This window comes from Drosophila rhopaloa, unplaced genomic scaffold (genome assembly GCF_018152115.1).
Source record: "Drosophila rhopaloa isolate 14029-0021.01 unplaced genomic scaffold, ASM1815211v1 contig_115, whole genome shotgun sequence".
Classification (NCBI taxonomy): Eukaryota; Metazoa; Arthropoda; class Insecta; order Diptera; family Drosophilidae; genus Drosophila; species Drosophila rhopaloa.
The window spans coordinates 1382895-1399740 of NW_025334990.1; the positions used below are offsets into that span (position 1 = coordinate 1382895).

General features: G+C 39.4%; 3 protein-coding genes across 3 annotated transcripts in view; 2 read left to right on the forward strand and 1 right to left on the reverse strand.

The window, feature by feature from the left end:
• Positions 1 to 436: 436 nt before the first annotated feature.
• On the forward strand, positions 437 to 7808 carry LOC108041707 (potassium channel subfamily K member 9-like; the record flags this gene model as incomplete). The annotated part of the gene is made up of 5 exons (XM_044456463.1): positions 437 to 818; positions 1303 to 1406; positions 1466 to 1622; positions 5587 to 6312; positions 7795 to 7808. Coding segments are annotated over exons 1-5 (1383 nt in total), but the record flags the coding sequence as incomplete, so codon positions are not given.
• Positions 7809 to 8280: 472 nt separating this feature from the next.
• Positions 8281 to 16846, forward strand: part of LOC108041457 (protein king tubby) — a 28919-nt gene continuing 20353 nt past the window's right edge. Inside the window, exon 1 of the mRNA XM_044461593.1 lies at positions 8281 to 8974. Within this exon, the coding sequence (XP_044317528.1) occupies positions 8933 to 8974 (42 nt within the window). The 5' untranslated portion in view covers positions 8281 to 8932. The remainder of the gene's footprint in view (positions 8975 to 16846) is intronic.
• Positions 9024 to 10167, reverse strand: LOC108053693 (fibrinogen C domain-containing protein 1-A-like). Its single transcript, XM_044461598.1, has 4 exons — positions 10051 to 10167; positions 9943 to 9995; positions 9537 to 9893; positions 9024 to 9320 (listed from the first exon to the last, which is right to left on the reverse strand). Exons 3-4 carry the CDS (start codon positions 9860 to 9862, stop codon positions 9179 to 9181), a joined length of 468 nt encoding a protein of 155 aa, XP_044317533.1. The 5' UTR covers positions 9863 to 9893; positions 9943 to 9995; positions 10051 to 10167; the 3' UTR covers positions 9024 to 9178.

The following is a 16846-nucleotide window of genomic DNA, read 5'->3' on the forward strand; positions in this document are numbered from 1 at the left end:
CGATAAAATTACTACGCTTTAAGTAAAACAAAAATCGATTTAAGAAGTACAGCAGAGACTGCGCGACCCTATCACATAATTATGAAATAATCAGCTTGAGCGCCGAGATCAGTTGGTGATTGCTCGATGGAGACGGATGCAGAAACGGAGCCCCGTGAGCTCGTGACTGTCGATTTCGTCATAGTCGGCGGCAGCCGGAGATTCTTGGCTAATACAAATACTACAGCGCTCCCAGCGAAAGCGACAACAGCACCGATGTTGGCCAAAATATTTTGCTTTTGTTCAGTTCGCATTGGATTCAAGAACGAGGCGGTCAGAAGCGGAAAGGCCAGCCAGCATTAGCTGGCTTGATGATCAACGCAGATCTTAAAATAAGCCATAGTAAACCTCTATAAACTCAGAGTTATTCTAAGATTAGTTCAGCAAACCCTCGACGATGTCGGAGGCCCACATTGTAACGCCCATCTCCAGCACCCCACCCAACATCCACGACCTGACCGGGGGATCGGCGATGACTCAAGCCTCCATGCCCCCGAGTGCCCAGGCAACTTATAGGGCTCAGCCGAACTCCACGGTCACGGAGACACAGGATCTTTTTTGGCCACCTAAACAATATCCCTTCGGATACAGACCGTGGCCCGCGGGCTTCCCCGACCTCACCAAGTTGGGCATGAGGTTCGACGTGCAGTTCACCTTCGGCGAGAAGTTCACCTTGGGCATGTACCGGTGGTCCCGGCGGAGGTTCACCCACTTGTTCCTGATCTTTATCCTGGCACTCTACAGCCTGGGTGGGGCGCTCCTGTTCAAGGTCATCGAAGGTGAGCTACGACCTTATCAGCAGATATAGTGTTTTTTTAGCTGAGAGTGATTCTGTGACGATATTCATTAACTTGCCCTAACAAAGAAAAGCTACACGGACGAAGAAGTCCACTAAACGACTTTGCTTATCAAGCTCTTCGGATATTGTTTGGAAAATAGTAAACAGTTCCCAGCCATTCAAATACATACAACAGCCAAATGTGTGCGCTATACTGTAATCCATTGAACGGGTGAAGGAACACTCGAATCTCATAGATAAACATCCTATAAACAACCAAGACGACCAGTTGAAGATGATTAACGAGCGAATGGAGGTTCCTGAAGCTAGTGTAATAGAAACATTTAGAATTTTCTGAATGCAATAGGCGATTTCTCTAATTTGGAAAGCCAAATCCATTAGATTTATTTCCTTAAGCGCGAAGTCTGCATTGCAAATCAACGTTGCTAATTTGGCCATTTGGTACCCCTTTGACATAGGTCAAGTTTTACTTCCTCATGATAAGTTGGAACTACTGGAGCTCAAGGGACTGCAGAGAAATTTCTTCGACGAAATGCGTCAGATGACCAAGGATCCACAACTGAGCGGGGTAAGATCATTGAGAAAATTTCTGAGGTCCAAAACCATCTATAATTTTGTGAAAATTAGTTCTTGGAAATAGAGTTCGACAGTCAAGTGCTGCGAATAATGAAAAATCATTCTTCGGCGGTGGAATCGCTACTGAGGGACGGACTGGCGGAGAAGCCGAAACCCTGGTCCTTTTGGGAATCCATGGTGTACTGCTGCACCATATACACAACCATAGGTGAGTTGACCTTCAAAGACCCTTCTAGGTGAATTTTCTCGTATTGTGAGTGCAAAGACTCCCACGCCGATATTATACATATGTTTTCTTAGGAGGCAAGACGGTCTATTTATGTTTATTCTTATTCAAAATTAAACCAACAAAATATATGTGATGGAAATGGTTTTGAATATTTTTACGATCGTCGGCATTTGTGAGATAAACGAGGACGGAAGCTAACTTCGGCAAGCCAAAGTTTTAATACCCTTGCAGACTTTGCCGAAATTGCTTAAATTAAAAAAGTTGCGAAAGGAATAAGATATTCATAAATAAACTAGATTTGCATAGTTTCATGTCAATTGCTTTTATACTGCAAAAATGTCATATAACAAGAAAGGAAAGCTAACTTCGGGCGGAGCCGAAGTTGATATACCCTTGCAGAATACTCTGTAAATTATATTCTCCAAAATTATTCATATGATGCATTCTTAATACTCATAAAAAATCCCAACTTCCTAACTTTAAAAACACCAAAGTTATGGCATTTCCAATCGTTCAGTTATATGACAGCTATAGGATATAGTCGGCCGATCCATATGAAATTTGGTAGGTCGGATTAATTGGCCAAAAATAAAACCCATAGGAAATCCCAACTTTCTAACTTTACAAACACCAAAGTTATGGCATTTCCGATCAATCAGTTATATGGCAGCTATAGGATATAGTCGGCCGATCCCGGCCGTTCCGGCATATATAATGCGTGCAAAGGAAAGAAGGGTGTGTGCAAAGTTTCAATTCGATATCTTTAAAACTGAGAGATTAGTTCGCGTAGAAACAGACAGACGGACAGACAGTCGGACATGGCTATATCAACTCAGGAGGTGACCCTGATCAAGAATATATATACTTTATAGGGTCGGAGATGTCTCCTTCACTGCGTTGCACACTTTTGACCGAAATTATAATACCCTCTGCAAGGGTATAAAAATAGAAAGAAAGATATATTTTCGCAGCCTTTAACAATTTTTCCTACGGAAGCTAAACGATATAGACGTCCGATCGGCACGCGCTTTCACCCTGATCAAGGTATGCATAAAAAAATAACATTTAGAGAGGTTTATGTCAATAGCTTTTACACTGCGCGAAATATCTTCCATTCTTGCAAGTTATATCCGATTGTTCCTATGAGAGCTATAGGATATAGACATCCGATCGAGGCGGTTTTCAAACTTGTTCTGCGTACATATGTTTTAGGACGACTGTAAAAGTTTCAGATCGCTAGCTTTTAAACTGAGCTCGCAAACGGTATTGAAACAGACGGACAGACGGACGGACGGACAGACGGACATATCAACTCCCCTATTGATCCTGATCAACAATATATATATTTTATGGGGTCGGAAATATCTCCTTCACGGCGTTACAAACTTCTGGCCAAAATTATAATACCCTCTGCAATGGTATAACAATTTGTGTCTCTTTTTGCGCGGACAGTTATGAGATCTCTCAAGAGGCGCCGAAATTCTTTGGAATACTGTCCCAGCTCTTAATTGGGGACCTATAAATAACTCGCCGACCATCCTCTTTACGCATTCCCAATTAAATTTGCTTTTAATTTCACTTTTAATTTGCAAATCACTTTTCTGGCCCATAAACATGCCATGAAAATTGAAATGATTTTAACCGACTAAATCGCGGTATATTCACTAACATTTGAATGATTATTCCACCTCGTGAAAATATGTTTCATATAAATGTGGTTAGTTAATGATTTGATAGCCACTTTTATTCGACTCACTAGCATTTTGGATTTGTTCTAAATGTTATTTTCTGCTTGCCTACTTGTTTTACAGTCAGCCAGAAAAATGGGGAAAAGCTTATTTTAGTAAATAAATTCTGGTGCACAAACGAAAAGTAAGAAATGAATTCCAATAAATCCACATAATCAGCCAAATACACACAAATTCTCGTTTCGAATCTTTATTCTGCGTTTCAATTTTGTGCTTTCCTAGCGCGTCTATTTTTCACAACTATTTTTTTCACATTGCCAGTATGACCAACTCATAACAAATCAAATTTATTTCCTTTAGCCTAGTACTCAGATCGACGAAAACTGCACGACAGTCATGAGAGGGAGCGAGAGGCAAACAGCTGGCGTACACTTCAACTCAGGCTTTTTCTTCACCTCGGTACTCAGATCGACGAAGAAATACCAGAAAATTACTTCGCATTGCCAACCACCTGAGATGAATTTTAAAGAACCCTAGCGCAAAGATTAAAAAATGGTTAAGAAAAGTATCTTTTGGCGTGCGCTTCTCACTAAACATTTTGAAAAATGGAGGGAAAAAATAAAAAACCCGCAAAGTCGATTGCAGAAGTTTACATGTGAGGACAAAATAACATTAATGCGATCTGTGGAGTCCCACACAGCATAGTGGGATTAGTCAAATAATAAACATTTTAATGCAACATTTGTAAAAAGAGCGTGGGGAAAAAAGCCTGGGAAATGGATAAGGACAGTAAGTCATAATTGTACATTATTAAATATTTGTTAACGTGGACATAAACAATATTTATGTTTAGATAATAGTTGCAAGCTGGCGTGGAAGTCGCTGCGGGAAGGCTATAAATACCACATAAAATTCAAGCGACTGAAAAGTGGAAGTGCTGGAGGAGTCCCAATGGAGATATCATCAGGTGTTAAGCTTTTGGGGTGCCTCTTGTCAAAAAGTGTTTCTTAGGTCAAAAATGTACGAAAAAAACTTTGAAAAATCGCCTGTTAGAACTTAGTGCAGCTATGAACTTTAAATTAGCAAATAATTATCAGTTAATAAAAAAACCACTGTTAAATTTAAATTGTATTGTTATACCTTTGCAGAGGGTATTATAATTTTGGTCAGAAATTTGTCACACTGTGAATGGGACGTTTCCGACCACATAAAGAATATATATCCTTGATCACGATCAATAGGGGAGTCGATATAGCCATGTCCGTCTGTTTCAATAGCGTTTGCGAGCTCAGTTTAAAAGCTAGCGATCTGAAACTTTTATAATCGCAGATCAAGTTTGAAAATCGTCCCGATCGGACGTCTATATCCAATAGCTCCCATAGGAACAATCAGAAAAAACTTGCAAGAATTGAAGATATTTTGCGCAGTGTAAAAGCTATTGACATGCATCTTTCCAAATCTTAGATGGCTCGGTGGCCCAGTTCAGGGAGTGATCCATTTGTATCTTTGCCAGAGAGGAGGACTGGAAGTCTCTCGCGCGCCAGAAGTTGCGGTATCCGGGTCAAAAGTCGTGGAACTTTGTCAAGTGCTTTATCTTCTGTTGGACCGTAATTACAACCATAGGTAATATTTCCATTGGAACAATCGTTGGGCTTTCATCAGAAAGCGGGAATAAGGAATAATTCCCGATTATCAACACATTTCTGGCTAAGTTTGTTCAAGTTTGGTTAAAGCTAGAGCCAGTTTTTAGCAAGAAAATTTTAAAAAATATATATTTCTGAAACTATGGGAAAACACACAGGCTTTTTAAAACCCTAAACAGAAATATTGTTGATGTAATGCAATGCAATAAGAAATGTTTTCTTTTTTTGTTCTGACTTGTTTTATTTGCAGATTTTGGTTACGAATTAATAAATTTTACCTAATATGGTCTAGAAAATGAATTTTTTTTAAACTCCTTCTTAGCTACCATCAGATCTTTCTAGGTATAATTTAAGTATTTTTTGTAAACTAGTAGTTTTGAATTTCCTTTTGAGGTGGCATTCTTTATTACTGTTCTTTGATCATTGGCACAAAACTTCTTTTCAAAAAACTAAAAAACTGTTTGTCGATGGAATTTTAAGCGAGGTAAAAAATAGTTTGTTTTTTATCGCTTTTGGCTATTATTTATCCTGGAGTATTATTTGTTTAGAATTTGCTTTACAGTGAACCAACTATAGCTTTGTAAAACTCTTTTGCCCTCTTCTGCTTCTCAGGATATGGCTACATCACTCCAAAGACGGACCTGGGCCGATCACTGACCATCGTCTACGCCATCATCGGCATTCCCATGTTCCTGATCGTGATGGCCGATCTGGGAAAGCCCTTCACGCGCGGCGTCAAGTTTCCGTGGAGGTACGTGCGCCGCTTGTACTACACCCGCACCTGCCGCAGGATACGGAGGCAGCAGCAGATCCGCGACCCCATGATCGGCTTCTCCGATGTCTACGAAAATGCTATCCGGCGGCAAACCATCTTCTTCCGCAAGTCCAGCGAGACGAACGACGAAGACTCACAGGCGGGTGCCGAGGCGGGCCGATCGCTGGCCACCTCGGACCCGGAGAAGCCTACGTCGCCGTATCCGGAGACCTTCGAAGTGGACGACGAGTTCAACCTGCCGGTGTCGGTGGCCTCGCTCCTGGTCCTCTCGTACATCCTGCTGGGAACCTACGGCTACACACTGGTGGAGTCGGAATGGTCCACTTTGGACGCCTTCTACTACGTGTTCATATCAATGTCCACCATCGGCTTCGGCGACCTTCTGCCCGGAAACCCCTTCTTGGTGATGGTCAGCATGATCTACCTGATATTCGGCCTGGCCCTGACCTCCATGTTCATCAACGTGGTGCAGATCAAGTTGAACGACCACTTTAAGCGGGCCAGTGCAAAGGTGGGCGCCAAAATCGGCATGAACAAGGTCAGCGAGTGCGACGAAGAGGGCGGCTAAGACTAATAATAATGAAATAAACATCTTGACGGCGGCAAACCCGAAATGAAAAAAAGGTGTTTTTAATATCCTATCTATAATGAATCTATCAGGGCTATTAGTTTGGCCTTTCCAACATTTGTTTAATACATAAAGTTGTTTGCGTAAATAACAAAAAACTAACAACAAACTCTTTACATATTAAGCAAATGTAAAAATACAAACATTTACATGCATAGAGCGGTAGACAGTTCTTAATAAATACTCAGAATAATATGTAAATTTATAGTGTAATAGTATTCTGCCCAAACAATTTTACATATACCACACATTTGCGGCTATTAAAATATGATGGGGTGAACAAATTACATTCTGAAGAGCTCAAATTACCTATAAATAATAAATAGAAATCGATTAAAAAAACACAGTGCTTATTATTCTGATACAGATATTTATACCCGTTACTCGTAGAGTAAAAGGGTATATTGTATTCGTGCAAAAGTATGTAACAGCTAGAAGGAAGCGTTTTCGACCCTATAAAGTATATATATTCTTGATCAGGGTCACTAGCCGAGTCGATATAGCCATGTCCGTCTGTCCGTCTGTCCGTCCGTATGAACGCTGAGATCTCGGAAACTATAAAAGCCCACAATCGCTTATATACGATTTTAAAAATTTAAATATTTCGGAAAAGTAAAAATGCAGTTTTATTGTGTTTATCAATACCTATCGAAATGTAGAAGAAATTTTTCAAATCGGACCATTCATTAAAAAGTTATGCGTGATCAAAGTTTCTATCTCCATCTCCCTCGCACTCCCTTTACCTGAGTAACGGGTATCTGATAGTCGACTATAGCGTTCTCTCTTGTTTTCGCTTAATATGTTTCTAAGAAACTAAGTATGCCATTTAATTTCCAGATGAGGTGTATTTGATTTGAAATATATTTTTAATCAATTAACTTAAATTGATTTTTAGAATGTTACACTGTTATATTTTGTGCTCTAATCGGGTATTTACTTTTGTATTTATCCTTTTAGTGGCTATTCAAATTTTAGTCAACAGTAAAAGAGACATTTCCAGCTTATAATCCAGCTTGTAATCATCATCACCAGGAAAGTCGAACTATCCATGTCCGTCTATCTCTTTTTAGACCAACAAGTCTCCCAGCTTTATAGGTATCTAAAAGAAACTTTCCCAAAAGTATTATTTCTACTTCAGGTAGTATATTCATCAGAACGGGACCGATCGAGCGCCGAAAAATTACAACTTCCTCAGTCAACTCAATCAGTTATATGGTGGCTATAGGATATACACGACCGATCCCGGCCGTTCCGACTTATATACTGCGTGCAAAGAAGAGAAGGGTGTGTGCAAAATTTCAATTTGATATCTTTAAAACTGAGAGACTAGCTCGCGTAGAAACAGACAGACGGACAGACGGACATGGCTAATTCAACTCAGGAGGTGATCCTGATCAAGAATATATATACTTTTTAGGGTCGGAGATGTCTCCTTCATTGCGTTGCACACTTTTGACCAAAATTTTAATACTCACTGCAAGGGTATAACAAAATTATAATACCATCTGCAAGGGTATAAAAACTGACTTGGCTTACAGATTTATAAATCTAGTTGTATTTATTTGTTTAGTTACTGTTAACCAGTCGATTGTGCCCAATCCGGAATGCAATTACCAAATGCTTTGTATGGAAATGCGTTCCGTAATCCCGATCAAAGTGAAAAGGAGTGAGAAAATGCACTCGGCAGCTGCACATCTGTCGCTCGCAGGATGTGGAAGAGGAAGCAGGCACAGGAGGCGGTGTGCTGAGTGGAGAGAGCAGCAGCAGTAGCTCTCCCTCCCTCATGACATACGACAGGACGAAGTGGTTCGGCTTTCTCTCGTGCCTTTGTTCCTATTCCATTTTATTCCACTCCGCTCGAGAATTTTGCTTGAGTGGTTAAAGTCACCAGTTCTTGTTTTGACAGCGTGCGGTTCAGTCGACGGTTTGTTTCGCCTACTCTCCACTACCAAAAAATAGGCGCCAAACCCCTCAATTGGCAAATAACACACGAAACTCAACGAGCACGGAAGTGATTGCCATTAAATATTGCAAAAACATATACAAATAATAAGTAAATACAAATAAACATTTCGTGTGCCCCTCAGAAGCTAAAGCAAACATTCAGTTGTCCAATCGGCTTGAAGTCCGGGGAATATCAATCGCGATACCGATCGCGTCGGGAAATAGGAAAATAGAGAGCGAGAACAGGAAGAGCCGGCTGTCGGCTTCGGCCCTTCTTCCCCCGCCCACTCTTCTCTCAACACCCCTTGTTCTTTGGTGTCGCGTGTGCTACAGAACTACAAACTACAACAGTACCACACGCCACAAACTGTCGCCAGGTGTGCGATATTCAGTGCGAGTGCCTTGGTCTTGGCCGATTCTTCGGATTTTTGTTTTGCTGCCTTCATTCGCATTCTTCTTCGCCCCGAAGTCTCACAACAATTTCCCTGCAGCTGTCTCGCCGGAATTTGCCAAATGCCCCTCCATTGGATCATCGACATCGCTTAGTTTAGTGCAAGCTAGCAAAACACAAAGATTTTGTTCTGTAAACTAGAGTTGCCACAGTTGCGAAAATGTCAGCAATTAACAGTCGCAATCAGAAAATGGAACAACAGGTATGTTTTAAAATCGGATCTAGTCACCAATTTATTGTACATATTCGTCTGAACTTTTAAGTAGAGTATTGTCAGAGCAATTGGCGGTGAAATTTAAGATTTTATTATACTAATAAAAACATAAGGTTTGCACAATATTTTTTTAATATATCAATGTAAACTTTGATTTGCATTCCATGACATAGAAAGTCTCTCCTTAAATATCTAAAAACATCCGAATTTGGGACGAATCATCATTTGAACAAATGAGAAATGAGAACTCGTGTTAAATGAATTCCAGGTAATCAATCGCGCCTTGTCTTCGGGTAATTTGCCAAAAATGTCGACATGTTGACCATTTAGATTACTAGAAATATATCATATAAGTACTTGTTATCTGTAATAAAATACTTCAATAAATCGCCCATAAATTCTATATATTAACTATACATACAAATAATTATTTTCAATATTTCTTCATTGAAATAAAGATAGTTTGATATACGTATTCATAGTAATTCAATTAGACAGTAATTGTGTAAATGAGCGTCCTAAAATACTAAACATGTGACATTGTACATACCTCTGAGCACAATTGTTGTACCACCAAGCTCCGACATGGAATTGGGCGCAGTTTGTGTTACCGGATTTATCATTGTCCTGATCGTATGTGGAAAACGCCTGTCCCTTGTGGTAGCTTAGGGAGTCTCCAAAAAAATTAACCTTGCCGCTCTTGCGCCTCTGAATGACCAACCAGCCCAGTTCGGCCAACTGGGAAGTATCGCAGGCAACATAAAAACCAGGGTGCCCCGGGACCTGCACCATAAGACTTGAGCGGTTTTGGTTGTCCGTAGACAGACAGGAAGTGGGGTAGATGTCGGCCCTTTCTTGGCTGAAAGATTCCTTCATCTGCTGTAAGGACTCTCGACGAGCCTCCAAGCTATGAAAAAGATGGCGACCCTAGAGTCACACGAATTTTTCATACTTACTCAAGCAAAAGCTTATCAATAGAGGTTAGTGTATCCGTCGTTGTCTTGATTTTCTGGTGGGATGTACAACTAAAGAATGTGCTGATCAATGTAAATGGTTCAGCTTACCTCTTTTATCTGTATAGAGGTTAAAGGATCGGAATTTGCTGCCGATATACATAGGCCACAAGGACTATATAAGCATTTACGAAATTCATTTTTTACTTCGCTGAGGAGTTACTTACTAACTATTCCTCTGATAGATTGGTTACAACTGAAAAAATTGCTTCAACGAAAGCTAAATATGAAAGCTTATACGAAAAGATAACGAATTATGATTGACATTTAAAAGATAACGATAATACCGCCTATGTACATATGTATGTATACATCTAATTTCGGTCTTTATAAAATTTATAACCTTTTTTAATTCTGTATTAAGTTTTCAACAAATTTACAACCTACATTTTTGATAAAAGTGTTCTACTCTATATACAAAAATAAATATATTTTTCAAAACTACGCTTTAAATTTAAGAATTTTACTTTACTCTTTAAATATGGGCACAATATTTATATCTATCGACAAAACTTCCACCATGTACTTACATTTACTTAGATTCATCAATTGACTTTACTTTTGTTTAAAAACACGATTTGATTAAATATGTTCCTCTAAATAAGTACTTTTTTAAATCGCATTTTGAAACCAAACTTTCGTGGCCAAGTAGAAAACATTTAAATGCTATGATTAACTGGGGCTCCCCGAATAATATTAAAAATTTACTTTAAGGCTACAACATTTTTAAACCGTTTTCCTCGCGGTCAAGTCATGTCAGCAATGCCATTTTTGTGGTTCTGCTTTCATTACCAGACGAATCGTGAAACTCTGACAAAAAAACAAAAACGTATCCTTTCTTGAAATAATTGTGCAGCACAGAGCAATCAGCACCAGCCGAAGGGGGCCATCAGCCGACATTTCCAGTCCCCGGAATTGTTCACTTTTTGCCCTCAAATCTGACCGCTCTAAATGTGCCGCCCTCCCAACACCCAAGTGCCTTTACGCCTTTTCCGAATGGTTTTGTTGTGCCCAATTCTTCGTGGCCACCTGGCCGTCTGTTGTCCGGGCAACGGCGTCCAAATAAATCGAAACCCAGCTTTGGTGGTGCAGTCGCTGCAGCCCGATAGGATTGTCATTGGCCCTAATTATGTTGGGTGGCACGAAACTCCTCACCCCAACCTTCTAGCACCCACTAGAACATAAATCGAAGCCCTTCGATGTGGGCGATTTTGGTTGCCACTTATTGGGAGTTCTGGGTTTCCATTCGATTTCGTGCCGTGATGGCTTATGAAATAATAAGAAGCTATTCCTAGCTTTCCGAAGCTCCTTAATGGAAGTACATCATGAAAGCAAAATGCCACGAATTGCAAGTGCAATTGTTGGAAAATTTTTTATTTTCCGCCTTTTCGTTTGATCGAATTTGAGTTATATATAAAAACAAACAAAGAACATAATCTTTAAGATAGGATACATACATTTTTCTATTGCCATTTTAAAGAGCTTTTTTTACACATTCCTTGAAGATAGTTTATGTATTTGCATTTATACTTTAAAAATTTGTTAGGAAATTCTATATTCGCATTTACGAGTAGCTAAAGGATAAGTGAAAAATATTAATTCAGTTAGGAAAGCTCGTTTTCTGGAAAAGTGTTAGCATACACCATTAATCTCTCTGAACATTCGTTTGGGACATTTTCTCAAGTTAAAGTAAACACAAATTTATTTCTGGAATATAAAAGAAAATGTAGCAGAAAAAGAGGGAGCGATGGAGCCAATTTACACTTGGCACAAATCAACAGGAAGATATATGGCCGTCAACTCATAAAGTGGCCGCTAAAAATACACAAAGGATTAATAAAGACTTCTCCTGGACTCCTGCTTAACTGGAACGCGCTGTCTTTCTGTTGTTGGGGTCCTGCGTAACTATGGGCAACTGCCACAGTCACACACACATATTCAGGCAGACAGACAGGATACTCGGGACGCAGACAGACAGTCAACTAGAAATATGAACAATGGCTGTATTTAGTATTGTTTTCATGTTTGCTGTCGCCCATGGAATACCATTAACCGAGGGAACAAAATCGATGCCTGCCTGGTGACGGGTACTTGAGCTCCGGGGCGAACTAAGCCAGAGGGTAATGCCGAGTAATAAGTCACTCAATTGTTTACTCCTCCCGCATGTGGACATAATACTCAGTTTCCCAATTTGGTAAAGCTTTTCTTCACGCGAACCGTAAAAAAATATTCCGAGCCAAAACGGATATGACGCACCGCCTTCGCTTTCCAAATATCCACGTGTACATTAGGGTGAACCTTATAATAACGTCGTTACGGCAAATATGAAAACTATAATTAACGTGCAATGGAATGCTTAAGGTTACTACATAGTATTTTTTTCTTTCGAAACGAAAATACTGAATATACAAATAGTACTACAAATAATGATATATTGATATATTTTTTGATTTGTAAAATTATCCTAAACCTTTTTTTTCACGACACCCTTTTGATTAAAAAAAAAGTAGCCAACTAGTATTCCATAAATGATAAAGAATAAGACCATTTTTTTAAATTTACAGCAAGTGACATTAAATTTGCATACAACTTAGGTCCACTCTGAGGCGTTTGGCTTAATTTAGCTTTTCGACGTTTGCCCTTTGTTGTAAGCCTGTAATTTGCGTTCTGTTGCTTCTAGTGCGAGGTTCTTGACCTACCGAGAGGAAAATGACGCCTTAAACAAAATTAAGTTTTACCAAACTTCTCGGCTGTCAGCCATCAAAGGCAGTACTTTAATATAAATAAGCCCAGAAATTAATTGGACAGAGACAGAATATTAAATGAGCATTAGAATCCTGTCATTAGAAAATGATTGATTGTTTTGTTAAAAGATATGCAGAAATAAAATACTCTAGATTGATTGTAAAAACAGAAAGTCTTCACAACTATTATAAAAACATTTTGATGTCGATTGGCCAAGGAATCTTGAGGGAATTCCCCTGACTGACTATTGGCCACAGGTGAAATTCAAAGTGGAAAACTCGGAATCACTTATCCTTTTTGGCAGGGCCAACATTTTAACTAAAGCCGTCAACGCCCCATCCAGTTTCTATTATTCATGGCGAGCTCTTTGCCAACATTTCGCACCTAAGCACCCCAAAACCCATAGATTTTTGCTGAAAATGCCTCAAAAAGCAACAGGCAGCGGGAAGGAGAAATTCCATGATGAAAAGAAACCACCTATTGAAACGAACTTAGAACCAGGGAGCACAGGACTGGAGCCAAGGACTTGAGTTACCTAAAAAGCAATTCATTTTCAATTAAAGTACATACATTTTGGTATATATACTAATAGATGGCAATAAATATCTGGATGAAAGCTTTCATAGCTGTGTTGGCTTTTCACCGGCTCTTATTTCGGTTTATGTTGCTGCCATTTTTATTTGACTGAAACTGCAGTTGGCAGCTGCCAGCTTAGTGAGCAAACTGCAGACTAGAATTTCACTCACAACTCATCCCGCACTGGAAACATAAAACTTTTGGTTACCAAAAAAAAGACATAGCTATTACTCACAGCCAGAAAAATTTGACACAGAGAAAAATTTTAAATAACTTATTCTAAATTTTCTTTTTTTGAGTAAATGTGAAGCTTTACAAGAGCTGCAATAATGAAAATAAAAAATATTGTGACATTTCTGTAATCATTTTAAATGAATACCACCGGAAAGCGCCATCGTCCTTGCAGGACCTCATTTCAATTGCAGATTTCATTAACTGCAATTTGGCGAGTCGCGCCGAGGGCTACTATAGTCGTAGGCGGCAAATTTGATTCAATTTAGCAGACACAAAGTTTCTGCAGCACAGGCAGCAGCCGCACCACCAAAGTTTTGCATATGCAGAAGCCGAGGAGCAGGAGCTCTCTGCATGTTGCAAATTAATTACATCCCTGGGAGTGGCGGTGTGACGAGAGCTGAAAACTTTTGCTGGCTTTTCGCGCGGAATTTGGCGATTTCCCAGGCTAAACAACTTGTGGTAGAGCCTTTTCGAGTGGCTCATATATCTGTCATATTTTATTAAATTAAATTTAATATTTTCGAGGAATCCAGCCACAAGCACTTAATTGACAATGGCGAAAATATTGTGCCAGCAAAAATGCGAAATAAATTATGGTATAAATAATTGCTCTGGTACACACAAATAACAATGATTTAAACTGAAAAGTCCTCTAATAGAAATGTAAAAACAAATAAATAATACTATCATTGTTAATGTGTTTTCTTGACGAACGGTTTTATATTATAGACAAACGGCTTAAAACATGGAACTTAAAATATTGTTTTACTATCAACCGATCCTATTTTTGTGTATTTATTTCATTAAGTAATCCTACAAATAAACAGAAAACTTTAATCAAAATGTTTGCGATTATTTTAGTTTTTCAAGCCCAACATTGTTTGTTTGCCTTCAAGAACAAAGGTATCTGAGAAACAAAATTGGGGCAACTCTTTGTCAGGCCCGAAGGTTAGTTTTTTGTTATTTTTCCTGTGTATGGAAAATGACCAATTAAATTGAAATGTCTTTAATCGCTTTTTGCACAGTGGTTGTGTTTTGTGGTCCGTTGTCACACGTGTGGTTTGCTGTGGTTGCTGCAGCGGAAACTGCAGCTGACAATTTTCCGAGCTCACGTCACTGATTAAGTGGTCGGGCGGAGTGTGGTTTATGCCCTGCCAAGCAGGCTTTGGCTTTTACTTTTTCACCACGAATCCTCCTCTCTTGCCACTACAATCAAGAGTGCCATACGTTCTTCTGCCGGGCTTAATTAGTATTCCAAAAAGGATTTCCACACAAAAATTAAGGCCCACAGATTCTGTCGCTGTGTTAATAATGAGTCTCAATCGGTAAATTGCTTACCAGCCTGCTGATTTAATATTAATGAAAATTCTGTTTTGTCAACAACACTTGGGCAATTATTTGCACTTGTCCTTTTCAATTGCAAACTAATTAGTCCAGCTATCTGGTAAATTTATTAAAACGCATAAGGGCATGAAAATAATACGGAGTTGAAGGACCAATTTAAGCCGAATTTCCATAAGCTTGATAAAATCCAATAATGAATTCTTGTGAAGTGAATATAAAGTGCGATAGTCGAATGTCAGAGTGGAAAGAAAGGTAGTTGAAGGAAACGTTAATTCGAATGGCTTGTTTAATATTGTTCGTTGGGGAAGAGGAAGTCGTCGCTTACTTTGCTTTATTACAAAATCATATCTTCTCCCCTCGCCGTTCAACTTGCGATGTCCTGTGCCGAGCATCTCCTCCGTCGTCCTTTGCATTCAGGTGGGTGGACAGATGAGGAATGGTGCCTTGGCAGCATTTGGTGGCCTTCCCATTTGCCATTCACTTAACTGAGATTTTCTTCACCGCTTTTTATACCCTTGCAGAGGGTATTATAATTTCAGTCAAAAGTTTGCAACGCAGTGAAGGAGACATTTCCGACCCTATAAAGTATATATATTCTTGATCAGGATCACCTCCTGAGTTGATATAGCCATGTCCGTCTGTCCGTCTGTCCGTCTGTCCGTCCGTCCGTTTCTACGCAAACTAGTCCCTCAGTTTTGAAGCTATCTGATTGAAGCTTTCCCAAAAGTTGTCTTTCTATTGCAGGTAGTATATAAGTCGGAACGAGCCGGATCGGGCGACCATATCATATTGCTGCCATATAACTGAACGATCGGAAAAGCCATAACTTTGGTGTTTTTAAAGATAAGAAGATGGGACTTTGTATGGGTTTTAATTTTGGCCAATCAATCCGACATACCGAATTTCATAAGGATCGGCCGACTATATCTTATAGCTGCCATATAACTGATTGATCGGAAGTGCCATAACTTTGGTGTTTGTAAAGTTAAGAAGTTGGGATTTTCTATGGGTTTTATTTTTGGCCAATCAATCCGACATACCAAATTTCATAAGGATCGGCCGACTATATCTTATAGCTGCCATATAACTGAACGATTGGAAATGCCATAACTTTGATGTTTTTAAAGTTAGGAAGTTGGGATTTTTTATGAGTATTAAGAATGCATCATATAAATAATATTGGAGAATATAATTTACAGAGTATTCTGCAAGGGTATATCAACTTCGGCTCCGCCCGAAGTTAGCTTTCCTTTCTTGTTTTTTTTGAAAATGTCCGAATGGAACTTAATAGTAAGATTATTCCGTGTTGCCATCTTGCAAAAGTCGTCAGATTTATGACACTTGCTTTTTGTGACTTGCCGGAGATTAGGACTTTTTCAAGTGACTTCAGATCGTGGATGGCTGCATGAGAAACTGCTGCAAGCCCAATTGAGTCTGGCTGGAAAAGACCAGAAGAAGCCAGCCACTTCAATTTGCATTTAAATCAGACACCTAAAGACGCAGGGACCAGAAAAGGCAAATCCAATTTCTCTGGCGCTTGTGCTGTTTGCTTGTGCTGTGATGACTTTTGTAATATTTATGGCAATTTCGAATTTCAACATTTCCAGCCGGGGACAGCCCTCTGGGCAAATGTTGTGTGTAGCTGTCATAAGCAAATATCTTTATTTGTTTAATTTGATTTGCGTTTATTTTGGAAATTAATTGCCAAGCTGGGGGGGAATATCTCCAACCAACTCGTTGAGCAGCCCTCGCCATGGAAAGTGTCTTTGGCTTAGCATTCCGCCAAACAAGTGGACAGCCATCGGAGTTGTAAGCTAATTAAATGTTCATTATACGCCCCGTTGCCCCACGGCATCGTCAAACCGACAGAGAGAGCTCCATTGCTGTCCCTCATTAGAAATTTAATTAAAAGCAGCGCGAAAAAATCATATAAAATTTCTGTTTTCAT

What these genes read in the sequence shown, in the direction of transcription:
- LOC108053693 (XM_044461598.1), bottom strand. Translation starts at nt 9,862, where the DNA reads ATGAAGGAATCTTTCAGCCAAGAAAGGGCCGACATCTACCCCACTTCC. An exon ending in TACAACAATTGTGCTCAGAG is followed by an intron (nt 9,321 to 9,536) that starts GTATGTACAATG and finishes ATATATTTCTAG; the next exon opens with TAATCTAAATGGTCAACATG.